Source organism: Oncorhynchus gorbuscha, linkage group LG26 (assembly GCF_021184085.1).
Source record: "Oncorhynchus gorbuscha isolate QuinsamMale2020 ecotype Even-year linkage group LG26, OgorEven_v1.0, whole genome shotgun sequence".
In the NCBI taxonomy this organism is placed as follows: domain Eukaryota; kingdom Metazoa; phylum Chordata; class Actinopteri; order Salmoniformes; family Salmonidae; genus Oncorhynchus; species Oncorhynchus gorbuscha.
The window spans coordinates 10,244,221-10,264,938 of record NC_060198.1 but is presented as its reverse complement, the minus strand read 5'-3'; the positions used below and the strand labels follow the sequence as shown (position 1 = coordinate 10,264,938).

Sequence of the window (20,718 nt, the reverse complement as noted above, 5' to 3'; positions counted from 1 at the left end):
TTCGCTGCGTGTGCTGATTTTTGTTGCGTGAAAAGCTGAGTTATGAAATTAGCGTAAGCGTGTTTAAAGTACATAGGCTTTCATTGACTTGTTCAGAAGATCATATCAGAAAGTAAAGTTTGCTAACTAGGTACATCTATGTTGTTACAATGTGTCAACGGTTGTGAAAGTGCTATTTTATAGGTAATTATATTGCAGCACCTGTTACAATCTGGCACTACGAAGACAGAAGTGAAAGTAATTTTAATTTTGCATTCCCGTTATATTGAATGATATGAATGCCCTATTGATGTGATGACCATAATGGTCACATCTTCAGAAAGGAATTTGATACAGTATTTTTTAAATTCTGTTTAACCTTTAACCTCTAGGCAAGAAAGATGTTGTTATCGCCCCTACTTGGCCACAGAGAAGGCTGGGTGCCCAAAATCCAATGACATCACAAAGTACTTCAGTATAACCCCACAACCTCTTGGGAGGAAGAGCCTAATTTCTGAGCAGGTGAAAGAGAAACCTAAGATGGCGCCTTGTCATATTAGGGGGTCTTATGATGAGGTGCCTCTCTCTGTGTCACGGTCAACCAGTAGGCGGCACAGACTCAAGCGGAACAGATACCCCAAAGCAAGAACAAGCCTCATCAAGGATAGCCCCTGCTCAGACCCTCCTAATAATGTTAGTGATTTCAGAGTCAAGCTGCTCCAGTGCTGACACAGAATTCAGGAGCAGGGCAGTGATGGGGTCTGTGGACCTGTCTCATGTCACTGGCCAATGCCATAGAGCAGGAGTTGGACTCGTATCTGGCCAGAATGTAATAGCATGTACCCTCACAATACAAACAGTGGTGCAGTCTGCCTCTGGGACAACCAGGGTCTCGGATGAGAAAGTGGCAACCATTTTCACCAGGAAACAGGACACTAATAAGGCCCATAGTACCCAACACTCAGAGACGGATTTTGAATTGGTGGTCCAGCTCAACACTTAAACACAACCAGACTGAGAGGAAGGGGTCAATTACTTCTGGCTGGAGAGATAAGTTGTCAGGGTCTGTCCACAAAGGGTCTCTTGAAGAGGTCAAAGTGTCTAGCCCACTGTTCCCAGTCTTCACTGTGCTGCTGAAGAAATACAAAGATAAAATTCTGGAGTTGGAAAGTCCAGGTAAGATTGAGAGACCACAGTTAATTCTATCAGTCATGTTCTTATTGTCATGTATAAAGTCTGTGTGGTGCCATACTCTAGTATCATATTCCCTCTTATTGGTCGCCTTTTATTTCAGAGACAAGAGATAGGCGCTGCATCTCCTAGCTCTGTAGGAGAGAAGAGGAAACATCAGAATGAGAGGGAGGACCTGAAACAGTACGCAAGCGCCAAAGGTCTAGCCCGTGGTTAGAGGAGACCAGCTTTACTGGGTAGTCCCTCTTTAGAACACCAAGTCATGGGGTCTCTTATCCCCTCTTCCAGGGGTCAGCCTAGAAGAAGCAGGCTGAGCTGAACACACTCAGGCAGCAACAGCGGGACAGTCAAGGTCTGTCATTGATTGGGATCTGCCATTGGTCTTTAAGAGATCTACCTTATTTCTACCAACATTGAGGATTTGCTGTGGACAGAAGTACCGCCCTCAGCACTCCAGTGAGGTAATAGGCAACTCCGCCTCTGTAAAGAAGCTACACAGGTGAGTTGCTAACACCACTGCTAGCTCCTTCAATGTTTAGCTTTTATGGTGTCTTAAATGTATTTCCTTATTTCTGTTGGCAGTTGGTTAAAGAAATGGAAACTGAGAGTTGACTGAGAGGAGAAAAGATCTAGAAAGGAAACTAGAGAACAATGCCAACAGCAATGGTAAAAATAAAAAAGTGTATATGTTATGAATTGATGGGGGAAAATGTGTCAAATAAAACCACCTACTGTATTATAAAAATGTAAAAACCAGCACTGACAATGAATCTTCCATGCTGATCACAGGACCTCCAGGGGTGGGCAAGACTGCCTCAGTATACGCCTGCGCTCAGGAGCTGGGCTTCAAGGTCAGGGTGAGACTACTTGGAAGATGTGCAGTCCCGTTCACATGTGTAACCTTTATTTAACTAGGCAAGTCGGTTAAGAACAAATTGTTATTTACAATGACGGCCAAACCCAGGCGGGCCAATTGTGCGCCGCCCTATGGGACTCTCAATCACAGCCAGTGGTGATACAGCTGGATTCGAACCAGGGTGTCTGTAGTGACCTGTCTAACACTGAGATACAGTGCCTAAGACCGCTGCGCCACTCGGGAGCCTGAATAGGACCTGCTGATTAGTACCTGCTGATTAGTGTTAGAATATGGTACAAAGACATTCCTCAATTATTTTTTTAAACATTTAAATGGCAGTTTGTGGGTAATTGGATAAGATGGGTAAAGCAGAGAATCAGGAGAGGCTAGCTCATGTTCATTCAGTCATATGAGTCACCAAAACAGGTTAGCTTTCATACGGGTGTATGCAGTCCTCTTCTAACCTTCGTGTGCAGTATGACTAGTCCGTGTTAATGTGTAAGGTGGCCATCTTGACTGCTCATTGTCTTGGTCTCTCCAGGTGTTCGACGTGAACGCCTCCTCCCAGCACAGTGGTCGCCACGTCCTCACTCAACTGAAGGAGGCCACCCAATCTCACCTGGGGGAGATCCAGGGAAGCACCACCTTCAAACCATCTCATCTCAGTAGCTACAACAACACTTCAACTAAATCTGACAGTAGCTGGTAAGCACACCCCGCTACAGAAAATTACTTTATTGCAGTCTAAGCATAACCATCTACTGAAAATCACTTAAAGTGACAGGAAATATTTTGTCAATTGTTTGTCCAATGGAGAATGTGGGTTAAATCGATTTTGTGCTCTCCTCACACAGGTAAAAGGAGGCCTCTCCCAGAAAGGTTTTCTCATCCTCTAGGAAGGGGCCTCAGCTCCCTCGTAGCTCCCACCATAAGAGAGCAGTGCAGTGCAGCCTCCATGATGCTGGCTAACGTAATATAATAATAATAATAATATATGCCATTTAGCAGACGCTTTTATCCAAAGCGACTTACAGTCATGTGTGCATACATTCTACGTATGGGTGGTCCCGGGGATTGAACCCACTACCCTGGCGTTACAAGCGCCATGCTCTACCAACTGAGCTACAGAAGGACCACGTCTTCAAGAAGAAGCGTAAACCAGAGATCAAACTTAAGACTGCCCTTTGTTATCTACAAAACAGGACAAGCAGCTACCAAACAGTTAAACACAAGAAACACCTTGCGAGCTTAGTTAACCACACATAGGCATGTGTTGATCTTAGGAGGCTGGTGGGAGGAGCCATAGGAGCATGGGTTCATTGTAATAGCTGGAATGGAATTAATGCAACAGGGCCGACCGTGTAGTTTCCATATGTTTGATACCGGTCCATTTATTCCATCAATTACAATAAGCCCGTCCTCCTATAGCTCATCCCACCAGCCTCGTGGCTACGATTAGTCTTTTTGTTTAATCGTTATTATTTCCTACAGTTTTTTTGTCTCAAGACCGTGACTGTGAAGAAGGCAGATATTATTAACCCTACGTTGGTCAGTCAACTGTCACCAGACATTGAAGAGCCACCAACCGGTAGCCGGAGTAAAAGGATGTCCACATCACTCATTCTATTTGAAGAGGTAAACCACACAGCAGTCAGTAGTTTTATTTCGGTTGTTTAGCAATATCCAGGTTGCAGACTAGACATTTTAATTAAGTGACCAAGCTGCACCTGCTCTCCGGCAGGTTGATGTCGTATTCGATGATGTGGGATTCCTCTCAGTAATCAAGACCTTCATGACGACTACCAAGAGACCCGTGATACTGACCACTAGTGGTGTGTGTGTGTATATACTGACAAATGAGTTCAATCTGTATTGAAAATGATGTGAAGTTGAATCATAACACAAACTGTCTTCAGATCCCTCCTTCAAGGCCTAAGTTTGGCGGTGACTTTGAAGCGATCCTTTTTAAAACAACCTTCAGTAGTGAGTCGAGCATCTTGGCACCATTGCATCCCCTCACCTAATGTGCATGATATGATATGAAGCTGCTACTCCATTTAGTTTCTGTCTGTTGTGCACCCTCCCAGGTGAACGTTTGCAGTTATCTGCAGCTGCTGTGCCTGGCTGAGACCACTCTAAAGGCAGAGGCCTTGTGACCTTGAACTAGATGAACATCCACAATGCTTTTATTCAGGTAACAACATTGAATGACCGTCTGACTGTATGAGGTACCTTTCTCTGTGATTCCTCAGTGCCAGTCCTGGGCTAGACCAGACACCATCAAGCTAATGGAGATCCTTACTGAGAGCTGGAGGAGAGGTGTAGCGTTAAACTACTCGAACCTGGAGCTCCTTCCCCTATCAATCAGGACCCAGCCCAGTCCTTTCTTCACCCCAAAGAAAGTGACTTGCTCTAGGCTTCAGAGTGAGCCAACACCCCCTGACATCCACCACCCTCAGGTCCCACTGATCCTGGATCAGACCAGTTAAGGTATACACCTACACCGGCTCCAGGCTGAGGAGAAAGAAATGTCTGGCAACATCTGATTTCAGATCAGCTCACGTTAGAAAAGCCTTAGTGCCTCACTGTCTTCTGAGGGCTCATCCAAGTGTATCAAATATTACTGAGACTGTTGATGACAAACTGAGAAGGCGGCAGATGGCTTGGTGTACCACTGCTTAGATGCAATAACTGACTTTATGGACCTCGTGTCCTTCATTGATCTCTCAACCGAGTGAGTCTTCACATAAGGCTGGCCCATGCAGACCAGGGGCGGAGGTTAAGGACGGACTGCTAAGATGAGAGAGGATGGGGGCTGTAGGTGGTGGGGTGAGATGACATTGGAAATCCAGGCTGCAGTAAAGGGCCTGGGCTTCCAGAGGTGCCTGGACAGGGTGTCTGAGGGATGGGCTGGATCCCAGAGGCTGGAGGGTGATTGAGAAACTCAACCTCCCCGTCGCCCCACCCAGACAGGGTTTCAACGTCAGTCAGACCACTTCCTGTGATCCTAGGTGACTGCAGTTACCTGAGTGTTATTTTGTTCGCTGTCAGAAATACATTGGTGGCTCAGTCCTCTAAATTACCATACATGCTTATGTGAAGTTAGCACTCACGTTTGTAATGCTGTTAGAATTTGGTTCAAACGGTTAGTCAGAAATGAGCATCATTGCAAACAACCTTCTGGTGGTATCTGAACAGAAGTTTGTCTTCCAGCGGGGTCGAAAGGAGATATGACCTCATCAGAACTGTCCTCTCAAACCAAGCCTTCTGCACCTTGGGAAACAAGCAAGCTGTTGCCGTGGACTACCTGCCTGTCCTCCGCACCATGTGCCAATCAGAGAGAACTCCGGAGCAGGGCCAAGGCAGGTGAGTCAATACACTGCATGAGAGCACCGTATTCATTTCTGCTAAGAGAAGTTCTAATTAAAGAGATTGCTCAGATGACTTAAGACAGATGTTGTATGAATGCTCTTTCTTAGGTTGCTGCGTTACCTTGGCCTCCTTGCAGATAAATGGTCATTGTCATGGAAAATCAAGTCAGCAAGTTCTGGCTCTACACCGCATGACTGAGGTTAATGCCATCATCCCCATGTTAATGACTTGTGATTTAGTGAATGTAGCCCATATGGGCGTTCATGATAAAGTTTGCTGTACATTCATTCATGCTTATTACATTGAGTGAAGTTTCTACTGTATGCATTCCAAATGTATAAATGAAATATGAAATCTTATTTTTATTTATACATAAAAAAATAACATGCATTTGTTACAATCTGATTAAGTGAGTTGGTGTTTAAAACCAGAGGTATTTCAGGCTTTGAAAGGCATTAAACATTTGTCCATAAAGGTACAGATGCAGGTGGTCGCATATGATTTGTCAGATCACCGAACACATTCAAGCCTATTCTGCTTTACTATCGGCCCTCACGGAACATTTCTATTCATGGGAAAGTGAAGAACATGACGTGTGGTGTCTGAGGAGAGGCTTAAGTTCAGCTGCTGGGGCCTGAACTGACACCTCAAGTGCAATACCATCTGAGTCGAGAGGTGGGAAGTGCTGTAGTAACCATTTAAATATAAGCTAGTGTCAGTTTCCATCAAGCCTCCAATATGCAGGTCTCTCTCAGGTTCGCTCTGTGACCTTCGACCCCACCAGGTCACACATACTGTACACAGTCAACCAGTTTCAGTCCCTGGTGGAAATTGCCGCTGTATTATTAACTCTATTCACTGAGCAGCTTGTAAAACGCCACAGCCTGCACACAGCTCACACAGCCGACGCCACCCACCCACCTGGAAGGAGTTCCTGTATTTCACAGACAGGTTGTGAGGGAATGTCACCCTCAATCTGAGTCACTGACTCCATCATCCATTGCACCGCCTGGGCCCTGCTGGTGCGCAACTCGCCCACTGTGAGGCCAAAATGGCGGCCGACGGCAGGGCGCATCATGTTGAGCACCTTGGGTGGAGCAGTGATGTCAGGCTGGTTGTAGCGGGGCTCCAGCAGGGCGAACAGCATCGCTTCCACTGTACGCATGTGAGCCATTACTGGGTACAGGGCAGTGTTCTGAAGGGAGATGGATGGCTTTTCCACAATGAAGAAGTCAGCCGTGGGGAGGTGGGATACCACACTGGATATCTGGTGATGTTATGGCACATAATGAGATGTGATTCAGTACAGGAGTTGGGATATTACAGAGTCAATGATTATGTGCTAAGCTAAAACCTAGCCCTGAGACATGGCTGTAGTCAGACACCATAGGAGACTGCACAGTCATGTCTCAGTGCTAACCTACGTACCCAAATGAAAGAATACCTGAAAGAAACATTCAACTTACGTCATCCAAGTAGGCAGAAGCCATGTAGGTTCCCTTCAGGAAGTTGTGGCAATCCTCATGTTTCCACTCCAACACGTTCAATGCCACGATCCACATGCGCCCAGGCTATTTTATTTACTCAACACAATATGGACACTATGGAATTTGCTTCCTGGAAGAAAGGGGGATTAATGCACATGTATTAACACTGACGTATTTATGTGGTGACCCTGTGGGCTGCCCAACTGTCCCATCAACATCCAGACCTCAAGGCCATCCATCTAGCTAAATCATCTTCCCTCTAGTCAGGTCCTTTCCACCTCTGGTCTGATGAACTTGGCTAGCTGGATCTTTACTTTTCTCCGGAGGGTTGAGGATGGAGTTGAAGACAATGACAGCACTTTTGTGTTTCAGAAGCGGCACATTTGTGACGCTTTCGAGATTTTCTAGTCCTGTATTCCACAATGTTGACAGACTTGCGTCCACGAAGGAGCTTGACGGCGGCGAGCTCCGACTCTGCCGCACTGTTGAGGAGCTGCAGAATGACATCTCGCTGAGGTGTAGTATGCGTCCAGCGACTTGTCATCATCACAAGGAGTAGTTGATGGAGAGAGGGTGTCATGGGTTTCAACGCCTGCGACTGGGATCCGACTGCTGCAGCAACACGTGCAGTGGAGATATCGGAATTCTAGTTTGGGGAGTGAGCCCTGGGGTTGGTAGAATAAGCCATACCGCCCTGCAAGAATAGAGGAGAAACATACAATCGGGGGCGGGTATAATTAGTGATACGTTCCAACAGGAATCTGTTCCAAAAACGTCCTAAAGTACAAGGTTGCATACAAAGTATCATTATCATTTCCCCTCTCTAACTAGCTGCCGAATAGGCATCAACTCACATTAATTAATTAAATAGCCACTCCCTCCCTACCTGGTATCAACCTTGTATGCGTTGTTTTGTCGGCAACCTTGTTTTTGGAACTGATTCCTGTTGGAAAGTTCCACAAATTATACCCACCCGCTAACAAGTAGCACCTGAAAAAATGTAATTAAGAAGTTACGAAAAACTTCGCGGCTTAAATAAAATATTTGTGCATACCTCTCAGGGCGATTAAAGACATTCATCGCTTTGCAACCCACATTGTAATCGTGGTTTTACAGGTAATCCATTCAAACTTTTGCCCTTTAATTGTTCGCCAATCTCACGCCGATGCAGAAACAAGGATCATCCATACTTGGTTCCGAGGCACTTTATGTTCCCCCTCCTCTCCAGGTTCTTGAAGCTGCATTTAAAATCCCACTGACTTTCATCTCAAGTGCAAACTTCGTCAAAGATGTCTTCGTTTTTATCAGGATATTTTATTTATATTTCAATATGAATTAACTTTGGTGACATTATTAAGACATTATATATTATCTCGATATAATTTGTTGGAATATATACCATACAATCAATTACAGTTGTTTTTCTTAGATATTACTATTCTGCCAGGCCTACTTGTCCGTTTATAAATTATGCGTAATATATGGCAACGCTTTTTTCACTTCCCCTGCTCATTGTTATTTGAATAGTGAGTGTTTGTGTGGAGAACAATAAACGGCATGTTGCTATGCCAGTGAGAAAGGGAAACGTCGGCCTGTGAGCGCGGTCAAGTGAAACAACAACCAGAAAAATGTCCTGACACCTGTTATAGACGTAATACATTTGAAGTGAATGAAAAGGCATGGACCTAAGTAAAATAATCAATTCGTTTGTTGGGACTTGATTGACGCAGAAGAATAGCCGATTTAATTATGGCAAGTCCGGAGAGAAATAAGAAGATTCTGCTTGAAATGGTGAAACAGCCCAGCAACGACCATTGTGCCGACTGTGGGGCCCCTGGTGAGTTATTTTTAATAAAATACATGTTAAACCATGATTGATAGCCTCTAACATTTGACATGTTTGGGTTACCATTGTGGCTAGGATTAGGTACAGATAGGAGCTGTAAAACAAAAGTTTAAAGTAGTAAAATATTGACGGACCCCCAAACAGAAGCTATGTCTTCTATGTGACTATTTCATATTAATGATCGACTATTTCAGTGTGGTTGTCTATTGTTCATAGAATGTGGTGCATGAGCAAAAACCTAAGCCATGTAAGACAAGTGAGTTATAGTTGCTTTTATTTCACTGGATTTCACTGCTGATTATGTATTTACCATGACTGCGATGTGGTTGTCTCACCTAGCTATCTTAAGATTAATGCACTAACTGTAAGTCACTCTATATGACTAAAAAGTCAAATGATCACAACCATGGTATTTTTTAAAGAAGTTATTTTGGGGGAAGTTATAGTTAATTCAGACAATGATTATAATGGTTCCTCCTTTCCAGTAACTCTCTACAACTCATGAGCCAACCTTAGAAAAAACAACCAATCAAGGCATGACATACTACAAAGTCCAATATCCAAACTATAGTAATGTGGTTCAAAGGTATACAGGCTGCAAACATTTCCAGTGTCTGGTGGATTGATACAGTATCATATTACTGCTATTCACAGAGCCAGACTGGGCCTCATACAAACTTGGTGTGTTTGTATGTGTGAACTGTTCGGGGACACATCGGGACTTGCCTGCCATCAGCCGGATAAAGTCCATACGTTTGGATTTCTGGGATGATTCCTTAGTAGAGGTACAGATTAACACGTTACAATAGCCCATTAGTGTACCAAGAACCTTTACACCTTGAAGGATGCACTCTCAAGCTCACACAATAATAGTCACCATCACCTTTGATGTTGTCATGTTATAACATGCTTATTATGTTATTATTATGTTATAACGTTCCTATTATGTTTCTAATTGTAGTTTATGAAGACAAGGGGTAACGCTGCAGCCAATGCGTTCTATGAGAAGTGTGTTCCTCCCTTCTACTACCGGCCACAGGAGAAGGACTGTGTGTGAGTGGGACTATATCAATGTCTTCCTTCGCTCACTCAATTCAAGGAAGTTTGAATTGTGATGACTTGACAGTTGTTCATTCAGTGGAAGGATGCAGTATTATTTCAAGAGAAGAGGAAGAAATATATTGGTGTCGATTAGCCTACAATTGATTGAGTTGGCAAATACTGCAGGGTTTATGGTCGAAGTTGAGTCATATATTGAACACAAAAAGTTTGTATTTTTAATATATTCGTTTTTGTATTTAAATCTAACCTTTTGGTTTCCTGACAGTGTTCTTAAAGATCAGTGGATACGTGCTAAGTATGAGAGGAGAGAATTCACAGGAGAGAGTAACTCCCTTCAGCAAGGTTATAGTTCAGGTAAGTGCTAAATGTTGACAAGTCTCCATGGATAAGTACATTTATTTGATTAAAATTGTCAAGGAACACAAGACATTTCCATACATCTCTGTCTACAGAGCAAGGCATAGAAACAGACGTACCAAAATACTGCGTATGAAGAGACGAGGGATACTAACTAAATCAATGTTTTGTATTGGTTGGATCCCATTCAGGACTTTACGAAGGAATTCTATGGAAGAAAGGCAAGGACAACAAGCAGTTCCTGAAAAGGAGATTCCTGCTCTCTGAAACAGACTTCACCTTGAGATACTTCACCAAGGAGGATGTAAGTTGGTTGAAATGCAGAAGACAGTTCAGTTGAATGCATTCAGTTGTACAACTGACAAGGTATCCCCCTTTCCCTTTAAGTAGCTTCTCTCCATCTTCTTGGATCAGATAACCCAGCTAACAAAATGTCGTCCTGGGGACGTGCCCAGAAGGCTTTGGAAAAGTCACAGGGAACATCCCCTGTTACTTAAAACAATGGGACTCCCAACATCTTTCTCAGGTCATTACCAATCCCATGAGGTATGATCCCAAACACCCAGAAAAGGCTACTCTCCTTGATGTTATCCTCACAAATAATCCTGATAGGTATCAGTCTGGTGTTTTTCTGTAGTGACCTTAGTGATCACTGTATTCTGAATTGGCTGCTCAGTTAAATGACCTGTACTGATTTGTCATAGACGCTTGCTGAAAAACTTTCATGAGAAACCTTCCTTCATAACTATGATTACTCAGCTACACATGCCTCTCCCTAATGTCAATATGCCTTGTCTATTGCTGTTTTGGTTAGTGATTATTGTCTTATTTCACTGTAGAGCCTCCAACCCTGCTCAATATGCCTTCGCTAGCCATTTTGCTCCTGCCCCCCCCCCCCCCACACACACACACACATGCAGTGACCTCACCTGGCTTAAATGGTGCCTCTAGAGACAAAGCCTCTCTCATCGTCACTCAATGCCTAGGTTTACCTCCACTGTACATCATGCCATACCCTTGTCTGTACATTATGCCTTGAATCTATACTTCCCCGCCCAGAAATCTGCTCCTTTTACTCTCTGTTCGTAACGCACTAGATGACCAGTTCTTATAACCTTTAGCCGTACCCTTATCCTACTCCTCCCCTGTTCCTCTGGTGATGTAGAGGTTAACCCAGGCCCTGCAGCCCCCAGCATCACTCCCATTCACCAGGTGCTCTCATTTGTTGACTTCTGTAACTGTAAAAGCCTTGGTTTCATGCATGTTAACATTAGAAGCCTAAGTTTGTTTTATTCACTGCTTCAGCACACATCCTGTGGCGTTCTGCATTAGCATCGAATAGCCCCCGCAATATGCAACTTTTCAGGGAAGACAGGAACCAGTATGTACACTCAGTCAGTTAGGAAAGCTAAGGCTAGCCTTTTCAAACACAAATTTGCATCCTGTAGCACTAATTCCAAAAAGTTTTGGGACACTGTAAAGTCCATGGAGAATAAGAGCACCACCTCCAGCTGCCCACTGCACTGAGGATAGGAAACACTGTCACCACTGATAAATCTACGATAATCGACAATTTCAATAAGCATTTTTCCATGGCTGGCCATGCTTTCCACCTGGCTACCCCTACCCCGGCCAACACCTCAGCACCCCCTGCAGCAACTTGCCGAAGCCCTCGCTTCTCTTTCACCCAAATCCAGACAGCTGATGTTCTGAAAGAGCTGCAAAATCTGGATCCCTACAAATCAGCTGGGCTAGACAAATCCGGACCCTCTCTTTCTAAAATTATGTGCCGAAATTGTTGCAACCCCTATTAGTAGCCTATTCAACCTCTCTTTCGTATTGTCTGAGATCCCCAAAGATTGGAAAGCTGCCGCAGTCATCCCCCTCTTCAAAGGGGGAGACACTCTAGACCCAAACTGTTATCGTCCTATATCTATCCTGCCCTGCCTTTGTAAAATCTTTGAACACCAAGTTAACAAACAGATCACCAACCATTTCGAATCCCACCATACCCCATTCTTGTGGGTCGGCCTAGGTGTATTGGTGTCTCTGAGGAGTCTTTGGTCTGGTTTGCTAACTACTTCTTTCAATGAGTGCAATAAGTCAGAACATCTGCTGTTTCAGCCCACCTGTCACCCCAATGCTCGATCCCAGGCCCCTCTTCTCAATTTACATCAACAACATACCTCAGGCAATAGGCTCTTATCCACTTACAGTGCATTCGGAAAGTATTCAGACCCCTATACTTTTTCCACATTTTGTTACTTTACAGTCATATCCTAAAATGGATTCAATTGTTGCACTGCACTGCATCCATTTATATGCAGATGATACAGTCTTACACGGAACCCAAACCAGGTGCGCGTGTGCGCCATCGTGCATACATTTATTTTGTTCCCCTACACCAAACGGAATCACGACACACATGTTAAAATATCTAAACAAACCCTGAACCAATTACATTCATTTGGGATCAGGTCGAAAAGCATTAAACATTGATGGCGTTTTAGCTAGTTAGCTTGCACTTGCTAGCTAATTTGTCCTATTTAGCTAGCTTGCTGTTCCTAGCTAATTTGTCCTGGAATATAAACATTGAGTTGTTATTTTACCTGAAATGCACAAGGTCCTCTACTCCGACAATTAATCCACACATAAAACGGTCAACCAAATCGTTTCTAGTCATCTCCTCCTTCCAGGCTTTTTCATCTTTGAACTTATATGGTGATTGGCATCTAAACTTTCATAGTATTACTACACCGACTGGCAACCCAGTTCCTCTTTCAATCACCAACGTGGGTATAACCAATGAGGAGATGGCACGTGGATACCTGTTTCTATAAACCAATGAGGAGATGGGGAGAGGCAGGACCTCCAGCGCGATCTGCGTCAGAAATAGAAAGGAGTTCTATTTTATCCCTTGGCGACGCAGACGCTCGTTGACGGGCGTGACCAGTGTGGGTGCAATAATTGAATAACATAGATTTCTAAATGTTTTTTTGCAAGACGTGACGCCAGCGGTGTGGTCAGCCTATTATACTCAGCTGGCTCCTCCCCAGATTTTGTGTGTCATGCCCTGCAACAAAGCTTAGTGTCCAGCAGTCTTTCTCTGCCCTTAACCTTGTTCTGAACACATCCAAAACAAAGGTTATGTGGTTCGGTAGGAAGAGTGTCTTACTGACACTGGTGGCTGCTTCGCATGTAAAAAAAAACAAATCTCTACCATTTCGCCCTTTGTGCTGTTGTCTGTGTCTAACAATGTTTGTGCCATGTTTTGTGCTGTTACCATGTTGTGCTGCTGCCATGTTGTGATGCTACCATGTTGTGCTGTTGCCATGCTGTGTTGCTACCATGTTGTGCTGTTGCCATGCTGTGTTGCTACCATGTTGTTGTCATGCTATGTTTTTGTCATGCTGGGTTGCTGCCATGTCGTGCTGTTGCCATGCTGTGTTGCTACCATGTTGTTGTCATGCTATGTTTTTGTCATACTGTGTTGCTACCATGTTGTTGTCATGCTATGTTTTTGTCATGCTGTGTTGCTACCATGTTGTTGTCATGCTATGTTTTTGTCATACTGTGTTGCTACCATGTTGTTGTCATGCTATGTTTTTGTCATGCTGGGTTGCTGCCATGTCGTGCTGTTGCCATGCTGTGTTGCTACCATGTTGTTGTCATGCTATGTTTTTGTCATACTGTGTTGCTACCATGTTGTTGTCGTGCTATGTTTTTGTCATGCTGTGTTGCTACCATGTTGTTGTCATGCTATGTTTTTGTCATGCTGTGTTGCTACCATGTTGTTGTTTTAGGTCTCTTTATGTAGTGTTCTGGTGTCTCATTTGTCGTGATTTGTTTTGTCCATTTAAAAAACATTTTTTTTATCCCAGCCCCCATCACCGCTATAGGCCTTTCTCTCTTGCTAGGCCGTCATTGTAAATAAGAATTTAATGTTAATTGACTTACCTGGTTAAATAAATGTTAAATATAAAATACCTGAGAAGGGCTCATTATAATGCTGCCTGTTGTGTATTATTGACCCTAGTCCAAGAAGCCCAAAGCAGTCATCTCTATGAAGGACCTCAATGCCGTGTTCCAGCCGGAAAAGATAGGCCACGCCCACGGGCTGCAAATCTCCTACCTGGAGGAAGAACGGACCAGAAACTTGTTTGTTTACCATGACAACAGCCAGGTAATAACCTATGACAAACTCAATTGAAACGTTGTCATGAAGACTCGGGGTCAAATTTCTCTCTCCTACTTCTAGGAAATTGTGTCCTGTTTCAATGCGATTCGGGCCACCCGGTTTGCTTACCTCAAGAAAGTCAACCCTAATGCCAGGGACATTGACGTGAGTTCAATGTCTTGTATCGCCGTAATTGACATATGTCACAGGTGACATCATCCTTTCAAGGACTCCCTCTGTACAGATCTGTCATCCTTTCTATGTTTTTGCTTGTGCAGCTTGTACCTTTGATAACCAGAAGTAGCATTAAAGAAGGCTACATGGAGAAAACCGGCCCAACGGTTAGTAATCCATCAAATTCATTGAACATAGTGAAGTTTTAAAGTGATATACGCCGAGAGCATCAGAAACTCAACCTGTATGATGCTCAGCCAGGGCTGATTCTGTGCCTTCTGTGTCTGTTCTTAGCAATGGGAGCCATTCAAGAAGAGATGGTTCATCTTAAACTTAACGGACAGAAAGCTGTCCTACTTCAAATCTTCACTGGTAATGACAACAGAGAATATGCTTAAGACATTTGTATTTGTGGAGAAGAATGTTGCAAAGTGTGTGTGTGTGTGTGTCTGGCAGTCTCTATTTGTGTATTGCTGTGTGTCTGTCTATAGGATGCCTTGGAACTGGGAGCTGTCTTCATCGGCACAGAGGGCCATGGCTACTCTGTGAGGGAGGGCCAGCCTAAGGGGAGCCGTAGTGGCAGGTGGAGGTTCGGGGTCACCTTGGAGACGCCAGACAGGCAGTTTGTCTTCCTGTGTGACCAGGAGCAGGATCAGAGGGAGTGGATAGAAGCCTTCAAACTAGTAATCTCCCAGCCTATGCTACCGCAGCACTACAACAGTATGAAGACCATTCACTGTTCACCATGTTTACAATATACCAGCAGCATGAGACTTACGATTATCGTAAAAGTGGTCAATGACAGAAAATTATACCTTTTGAGTAGCTGAAATAAGTAAATTTTTTATTATTGAACATTTGTCTTCATTTGTTATTTCAGCTGAGGCAAACATGAGAAGGATGAAAAAATGAATGGTGTAAAAACCCGAGGGAAGGAAAACACGATTCACAGGAAGAAATGGCAATGTGTGAGGCTGGCTGCCTGTTTCAGAGAGCCTACCAGTGGCAGGGTGGAGGCTTCTCACAAGAGGTGATCAGTGAACTCTTCAATGGAGTCATGTTTATCGGAAAATGAGGAGAGGCTAAATGAACTCAGGCTAAGGAGGCTAAACGAACTGAAGAGCTGCCAATGTGGACCAGCACTGGTAACCATTGCAAATCACCATTATCCAGGGCACCTTGCAAACCAGTGACAGGACTGCATATTATGAGATGGGAACTGATGGCATTGTCGGGGATATTGGGAATGTAATATATACTTTCTATTAACTAATGTGTATATACACTGAATGTATAAAACGTTAAGGACACCTGCTCTTTCCATGACATAGACTGACCAGGTGAAAGCTATGATCCCTTATTGATGTCACTTGTTAAATCCACTTCAATCAGTGTCGATGAAGGGGAGGAGACAAGTTAAATAAGGATTTGTCAGCCAATGGAGACATGGATTGTGTATGTGTGCCACTCAGACAGTGAATGGGTAAGACAATTGAAGACTATTGAAGTGCCTTTGAACAGGATATGGTAGTAGGTGCCAGGCGCACCGGTTTGTGTCAAGAACTGCAACGCTGCTGGGTTTTTCATGCTCAATAGTTTTACGTGTGTGTCAAGAATGGTCCACCACCCAAAGGACATCCAGCCAACTTGACACAACTGTGGGAAGCATTGGAGTCAACATGGGCCATATTGGGCCTGCATCCCTGACACCTTGTAGAGGCCAAGACCTGATGAATTGAGGCTGTTCTGAGGGGTGTTCCTAATATTTTGTACAGTCATTGTAAATAGAAAGTGAGAGAGTGCGATGCAATACTTTAATGGAGCTAGTAGAGTTTGTTTTTTGTATAAAAGTTATTTTATAATACAGTGTTTTATTATCTTTATGTTGATTGCAGCCTACTGTTATTTAAATGATTTTGCATGTCCTGTCTGTCATTGTTACATATGCCAATAGCACACACCAGTAAAAGTAAGTTAAACATTATTTATGTCCATATATAGTACCCCTAGTGGTTCAAGAGGCAAAATATTCTTTAAGTTGTTGTTATACCTGTGACAACTACAGTAGCCATTACTTTCTTTACGGCAATGTATACATGTACAAAGAGGCAGTTGTGGAAATTCTTACACAGGGACACTCAAAGTCAGTCTTAATATGAGTCATTGTTTATTGTCAGCGTGCTGGAGAGGTTCCAACCAACTCAATGCACCATAGTACACATGTCAATCAGGAGCTCTGTTTTGCGCAATCCCAGCAGTTGTCTTATATACGGCTATACACATATAACATAATTCATTAATCATTACCGTTTCATTCATGTGACAGACCAATACCTCACGAGGTACTGTTCTCAAAATAAGGTCTGGGCATACTGCCAAATTGCAGCTACCGATAGTGAGGATTTGTTCAGTCAGCCACTTGCATGAACACAGAAATTGGTTTATAGAACAGCACATGAATAGAACACAGAAATGACTTATAAGAAAAGCACTAACATTAAAATTGCCATTACAAAGGCAGTCCCCACCTTTGCCAGGATGTTAAGGATGTTGCTCTGGGTGGCCATTCCACAAGAGCAACAGAACAGCCACCAACTCCCTGAGACAAATCAAATGCTCCTTTCAACCTGCATCCTGTGGTGCCTCACAGAGACTGGAGAACAGCCAGCAACACTGCCCCCACACCACTCTCCACCACTTCTCTCCCAGGAACTGCATGCAGATACACTGAGCTATGCCCAAACTGTACGCAGTCAAAGAGGCCCAATGCAGATTTGGGAGTCACACTGCCCTCCGCACCGCCCTCCTCAATTCCCGCCACAACTTCTCTCCCAGATTAGTTTTGGTTACCCTCCCTGCTCCCATCATCAGGACAGGCCCGAGACACTCCTGCCCCCCATGGAAGCCCCAACCCTGCAACAGGAGCCAAACCAAGGCCTCGTGTGCACACCCAGAATGCAGCACTGGCAGCCACTCCAGTCCTCTGTAGCAGCTCCACTCCTTTGGTGGGAGCTTCATCTGGGTGGACTGAGCTCTGTCAACACTGCTCTCCCAGTTCCCGGCCCAGCCCCTGCATACAGGGACTTTATGGGACGACTGCCAAATTCTCCGTTTGTTCAGCTCATGCTGTTGCCTGGGGCCTTGGCAAAGTCTCAGCTCCCTCAACAAATAGCTGCAGTTGACCCGTTGCCTGTTAGCTCTTATGGGACGAAGCTGAATACGCCCTCTGACTTTAAATCTCGTAGGGGGCTTGGGCTAATGCGCCTAAATGTGCGAAATATGATTTTAAAAATGGACACACTTGACATTTGAGTACAAGACTAGTGACATTCTGGTTCTCTCTGAAACATGGTTACATGGTTCTGTCTCTGATAAAGACATTGAACTAAATTATTATAATGTATTTAGATGTGACAGATTACAAAAGGGGGAGTGGCCATATATGTAAAATCTAATTCAAGGTGTCATAAGAAAAAAGTTTCCCCCCTCCCCAACATAAAACATATTTTCACTTGACCCACCCCTTTTACTGTAAGATACATTTAACACCCTCCCCCCTCATAATATGAACAAAAAATAATGTTAATGACCACAAGTAACAATAACTGTAGTGACCCTGTGTTCATAAATGTTGATATTTGCCCCTTCAGAATACTTTTGTAGAACAGTTGATGCCATGCAGGGCTACTAGGACTGACCCCATTTTGGTCAACTGAGATTTCTCTGGGTTGAAAGGTCTCAAATATACAGTACCAGTCAAAAGTTTGGACACACCTACTAATTGAAGGGTTTTCCTTTATTTTTTAACATTTTTTTAACATTGTAGAATCAATGTGAAGATATCAAAACTATGAAATAACAAATATGGAATCATGTAGTAACCAAAATAGTGATAAAGAATTCTAAATATATTTTAGAATTTAGATTCTTCAAAGTAGCCACCCTTTGCCTTGATGACAGCTTTGCACATTCTTGGTATTCTCTCAACCAGCTTCACCTGGAATGCTTTTCCAACAGTCTTGAAGGAGTTCCCACATATGCAGAGCACTTGTTGACTGCTTTTCCTTCATGCTGCGGTCCAACTCATCCCAAACCATCTCAATTGGGTTGAGGTCAAAAACATCCTGTGGCGGACTGCAATAGCATCGAATAGTCCCCGCGATATGCAACTGTTCAATGAAGTCAGGATCCAGTACACAAGTCAGTCAGGAAAGCAAAGGCTAGTTTTTTCAAACAGAAATTTGCATCCTGTAGCTCTAACTCCAAAAAGTTTTGGGACACTGTAAAGTCCATGGAGAACAAGAGCACCTCCTCCCAGCTACCCACTGCACTGAGGCTAGGTAACAAGGTCACCACCGAAAAATCCATGATAATCGAACATTTCAAGAAGCATTTCTCTACAGCTGGCCATGCTTTCCTCCTGGCTACCCCGGCCAACAGTTCCCCCCCCCCCCCTGCAGCTACTTGCCCGAGCCTCCCCAGCTTCTCCTTCACCCAAATCCAGATAGCAGATGTTCTGAAAGAGCTGCAAAACCTGGACCTGTACAAATCAGCTGGGCTAGACAATCTGGACCCTCTCTTTCTAAAACTATCTGCTGCCATTGTTGCAACCCCTATTACCAGTCTGTTCAACCTCTCTTTCGTATCGCCCGAGATCCCTAAAGATTGGAAAGCTGCCGCGGTCATCCCCCTCTTCAAAGGGGGTGACACTCTAGACCCAAACTGTTATAGACTTATATCCATCCTGCCCTGCCTCTCTAAATTATTCGAAAGCCAAGTTAATAAACAGATCACTGACCATTTTGAATCCCACCGTACCTTCTCCACTGTGCAATCCGGTTTCCGAGCTGGTCACGGGTGCACGTCAGCCACGCTCAAGGTACTAAATGATATCATAACCATCATCGATAAAAGATAGCACTGTACAGCCGTCTTTAAGGCTTTTGACTCTCAATCACCGTATTCTTATCGGCAGACTCAATAGCCTTGGTTTATCAAATGACTGCCTCGCCTGGTTCACCAACTACTTTGCAGATAGAGTTCAGTGTGTCAAATCGGAGGGTCTGTTGTCCGGACCTCTGGCAGTCTATGGGGGTACCACAGGTTTCAATTCTAGAACCGACTCTTTTCTCTGTATATATCAATGATGTCGCTCTTGCTGCGGGTGATTCCCTGATCCACCTCAACGCAGACGACACCATTCTGTATACTTCTGGCCCTTATTTGGACGCTGTGTTAACTAACCTCCAAACAAGCTTTAATGCCATACAGCACTCCTTCCGTGGCCTCCAACTGCTCTTAAACGCTAGAAAAACCAACGCTTGTTTATTCCATGTGTAACTCTGTGTTGTTGTTTGTGTCGCACTGCTTTGCTAGCTTACCTGGTTAAATAAAGGTGAAATAAACAAATTAAAAGGTTGGGTGATTGGAGGCCAGGTCATCTGATGCAGCACTCAATTCGACCATGAAGGCCTGATTCACTCAGTCTCCTCTGAACAGTTGATGTTGAGATGTGTCTGTTACTTGAACTCTGTGAAGCATTTATTTGGGCTGCAATCTGAGGTGCAGTTATTATAAGTTATAATAACTTATCCTCTCCCGCAGAGGTAACTCTGGGTCTTCCTTTCCTGTGGCAGTCCTCATGAAAGCCAGTTTCATCAAAGTGCTTGATAGTTTTTGCGACTGCCTCAGTTCAAAGTTCTTTAAATTTTCCAGATTGTTCTGACCTTCTTGTTTTAAAGTAATGATGAACTGTCATTTCTCTTTGCTTATATGAGCTGTTCTTGCCATAATATGGACTTGGTCTTTTACCAAATAGGGCTATCAAGTGTATACCCACCCTACCTTGTCACAAAACAACTGATTGACTCAAATGCATTGAGAAGGAAAGAAATTCCATAAATTAAATTTTAACAAGGCACAACTGTTAATTGAAATGCATTTCAGGTGACTACCTCATGAAGCTGGTTGAGAGAATGCCAAGACTGTGCAAAGCTGTCATCAAGGCAAATGGTGGCTACTTTGAAGAATCTCATGTAAAATATATTTTTTATTTGTTTAACACTTTTTGGTTAATACATGATTCCGTATGTGTTATTTTATAGTTTTGATGTCTTCAATATTATTCGACACTGTATAAAATAGTCAAAATAAAGAAAAACCCTTGAATGAGTAGGTGTCCAAACATTTGACTGGTACTGTATTTTTCTTTTCATGG

At 43.7% G+C, this 20,718-nt stretch overlaps 2 protein-coding genes and 1 long non-coding RNA gene across 13 annotated transcripts; 2 read left to right on the top strand and 1 right to left on the bottom strand.

Moving 5' to 3' along the window:
• Positions 1–21: 21 nt before the first annotated feature.
• On the top strand, positions 22–6,428 carry LOC124015092. Of its 8 annotated transcripts, XR_006835093.1 has the most exons (11): positions 22–237; positions 372–1,155; positions 1,274–1,669; positions 1,753–1,836; positions 1,960–2,021; positions 2,568–2,731; positions 2,881–3,661; positions 3,768–3,858; positions 3,943–4,009; positions 4,114–5,392; positions 5,506–6,428. It is a non-coding gene; the product is annotated as an uncharacterized LOC124015092 (long non-coding RNA). The 8 variants fall into 8 exon arrangements; XR_006835090.1 differs by having other exon boundaries at positions 3,943–5,392; XR_006835092.1 differs by having other exon boundaries at positions 3,768–4,009.
• On the bottom strand, positions 5,736–8,064 carry LOC124015091 (transcription elongation factor, mitochondrial-like). 3 transcript variants are annotated; one of them, XM_046330031.1, is made up of 5 exons: positions 7,940–8,039; positions 7,772–7,828; positions 7,110–7,579; positions 6,865–7,015; positions 5,736–6,665 (listed from the first exon to the last, which is right to left on the bottom strand). In XM_046330031.1, the coding sequence occupies exons 4-5, from the start codon at positions 6,958–6,960 to the stop codon at positions 6,294–6,296; spliced, it is 468 nt and encodes a 155-aa protein (XP_046185987.1). In that variant the 5' UTR covers positions 6,961–7,015; positions 7,110–7,579; positions 7,772–7,828; positions 7,940–8,039; the 3' UTR covers positions 5,736–6,293. The 3 variants fall into 3 exon arrangements, with proteins under 3 accessions (XP_046185987.1, XP_046185985.1, XP_046185986.1); XM_046330029.1 differs by having other exon boundaries at positions 6,865–7,579; XM_046330030.1 differs by lacking the exon at positions 7,772–7,828 and having other exon boundaries at positions 6,865–7,579; positions 7,940–8,064.
• A 151-nt stretch (positions 8,065–8,215) lies between these two features.
• On the top strand, positions 8,216–15,930 carry LOC124015861 (arf-GAP with dual PH domain-containing protein 2-like). 2 transcript variants are annotated; one of them, XM_046331336.1, is made up of 11 exons: positions 8,221–8,722; positions 9,386–9,516; positions 9,693–9,784; positions 10,059–10,147; positions 10,342–10,454; positions 14,187–14,333; positions 14,409–14,492; positions 14,606–14,668; positions 14,796–14,873; positions 14,993–15,221; positions 15,382–15,930. In XM_046331336.1, exons 1-11 carry the CDS (start codon positions 8,635–8,637, stop codon positions 15,411–15,413), a joined length of 1,146 nt encoding a protein of 381 aa, XP_046187292.1. In that variant the 5' UTR covers positions 8,221–8,634; the 3' UTR covers positions 15,414–15,930. The 2 variants fall into 2 exon arrangements, with proteins under 2 accessions (XP_046187291.1, XP_046187292.1); XM_046331335.1 differs by lacking the exon at positions 15,382–15,930 and having other exon boundaries at positions 8,216–8,722; positions 14,993–15,375.
• The last annotated feature ends 4,788 nt before the right edge of the window (positions 15,931–20,718 follow it).

Coding starts and splice junctions, on each gene's coding strand:
- LOC124015091 (XM_046330030.1), bottom strand. CDS start 6,960: ATGTGGATCGTGGCATTGAACGTGTTGGAGTGGAAACATGAGGATTGC. Junction 6,666..6,864: donor CTTCTGCCTACTTGGATGAC/GTAAGTTGAATG, acceptor TAACATCACCAG/ATATCCAGTGTGGTATCCCA.
- LOC124015861 (XM_046331335.1), top strand. CDS start 8,635: ATGGCAAGTCCGGAGAGAAATAAGAAGATTCTGCTTGAAATGGTGAAA. Junction 8,723..9,385: donor TGCCGACTGTGGGGCCCCTG/GTGAGTTATTTT, acceptor TGCTATTCACAG/AGCCAGACTGGGCCTCATAC. Junction 9,785..10,058: donor CCACAGGAGAAGGACTGTGT/GTGAGTGGGACT, acceptor GTTTCCTGACAG/TGTTCTTAAAGATCAGTGGA.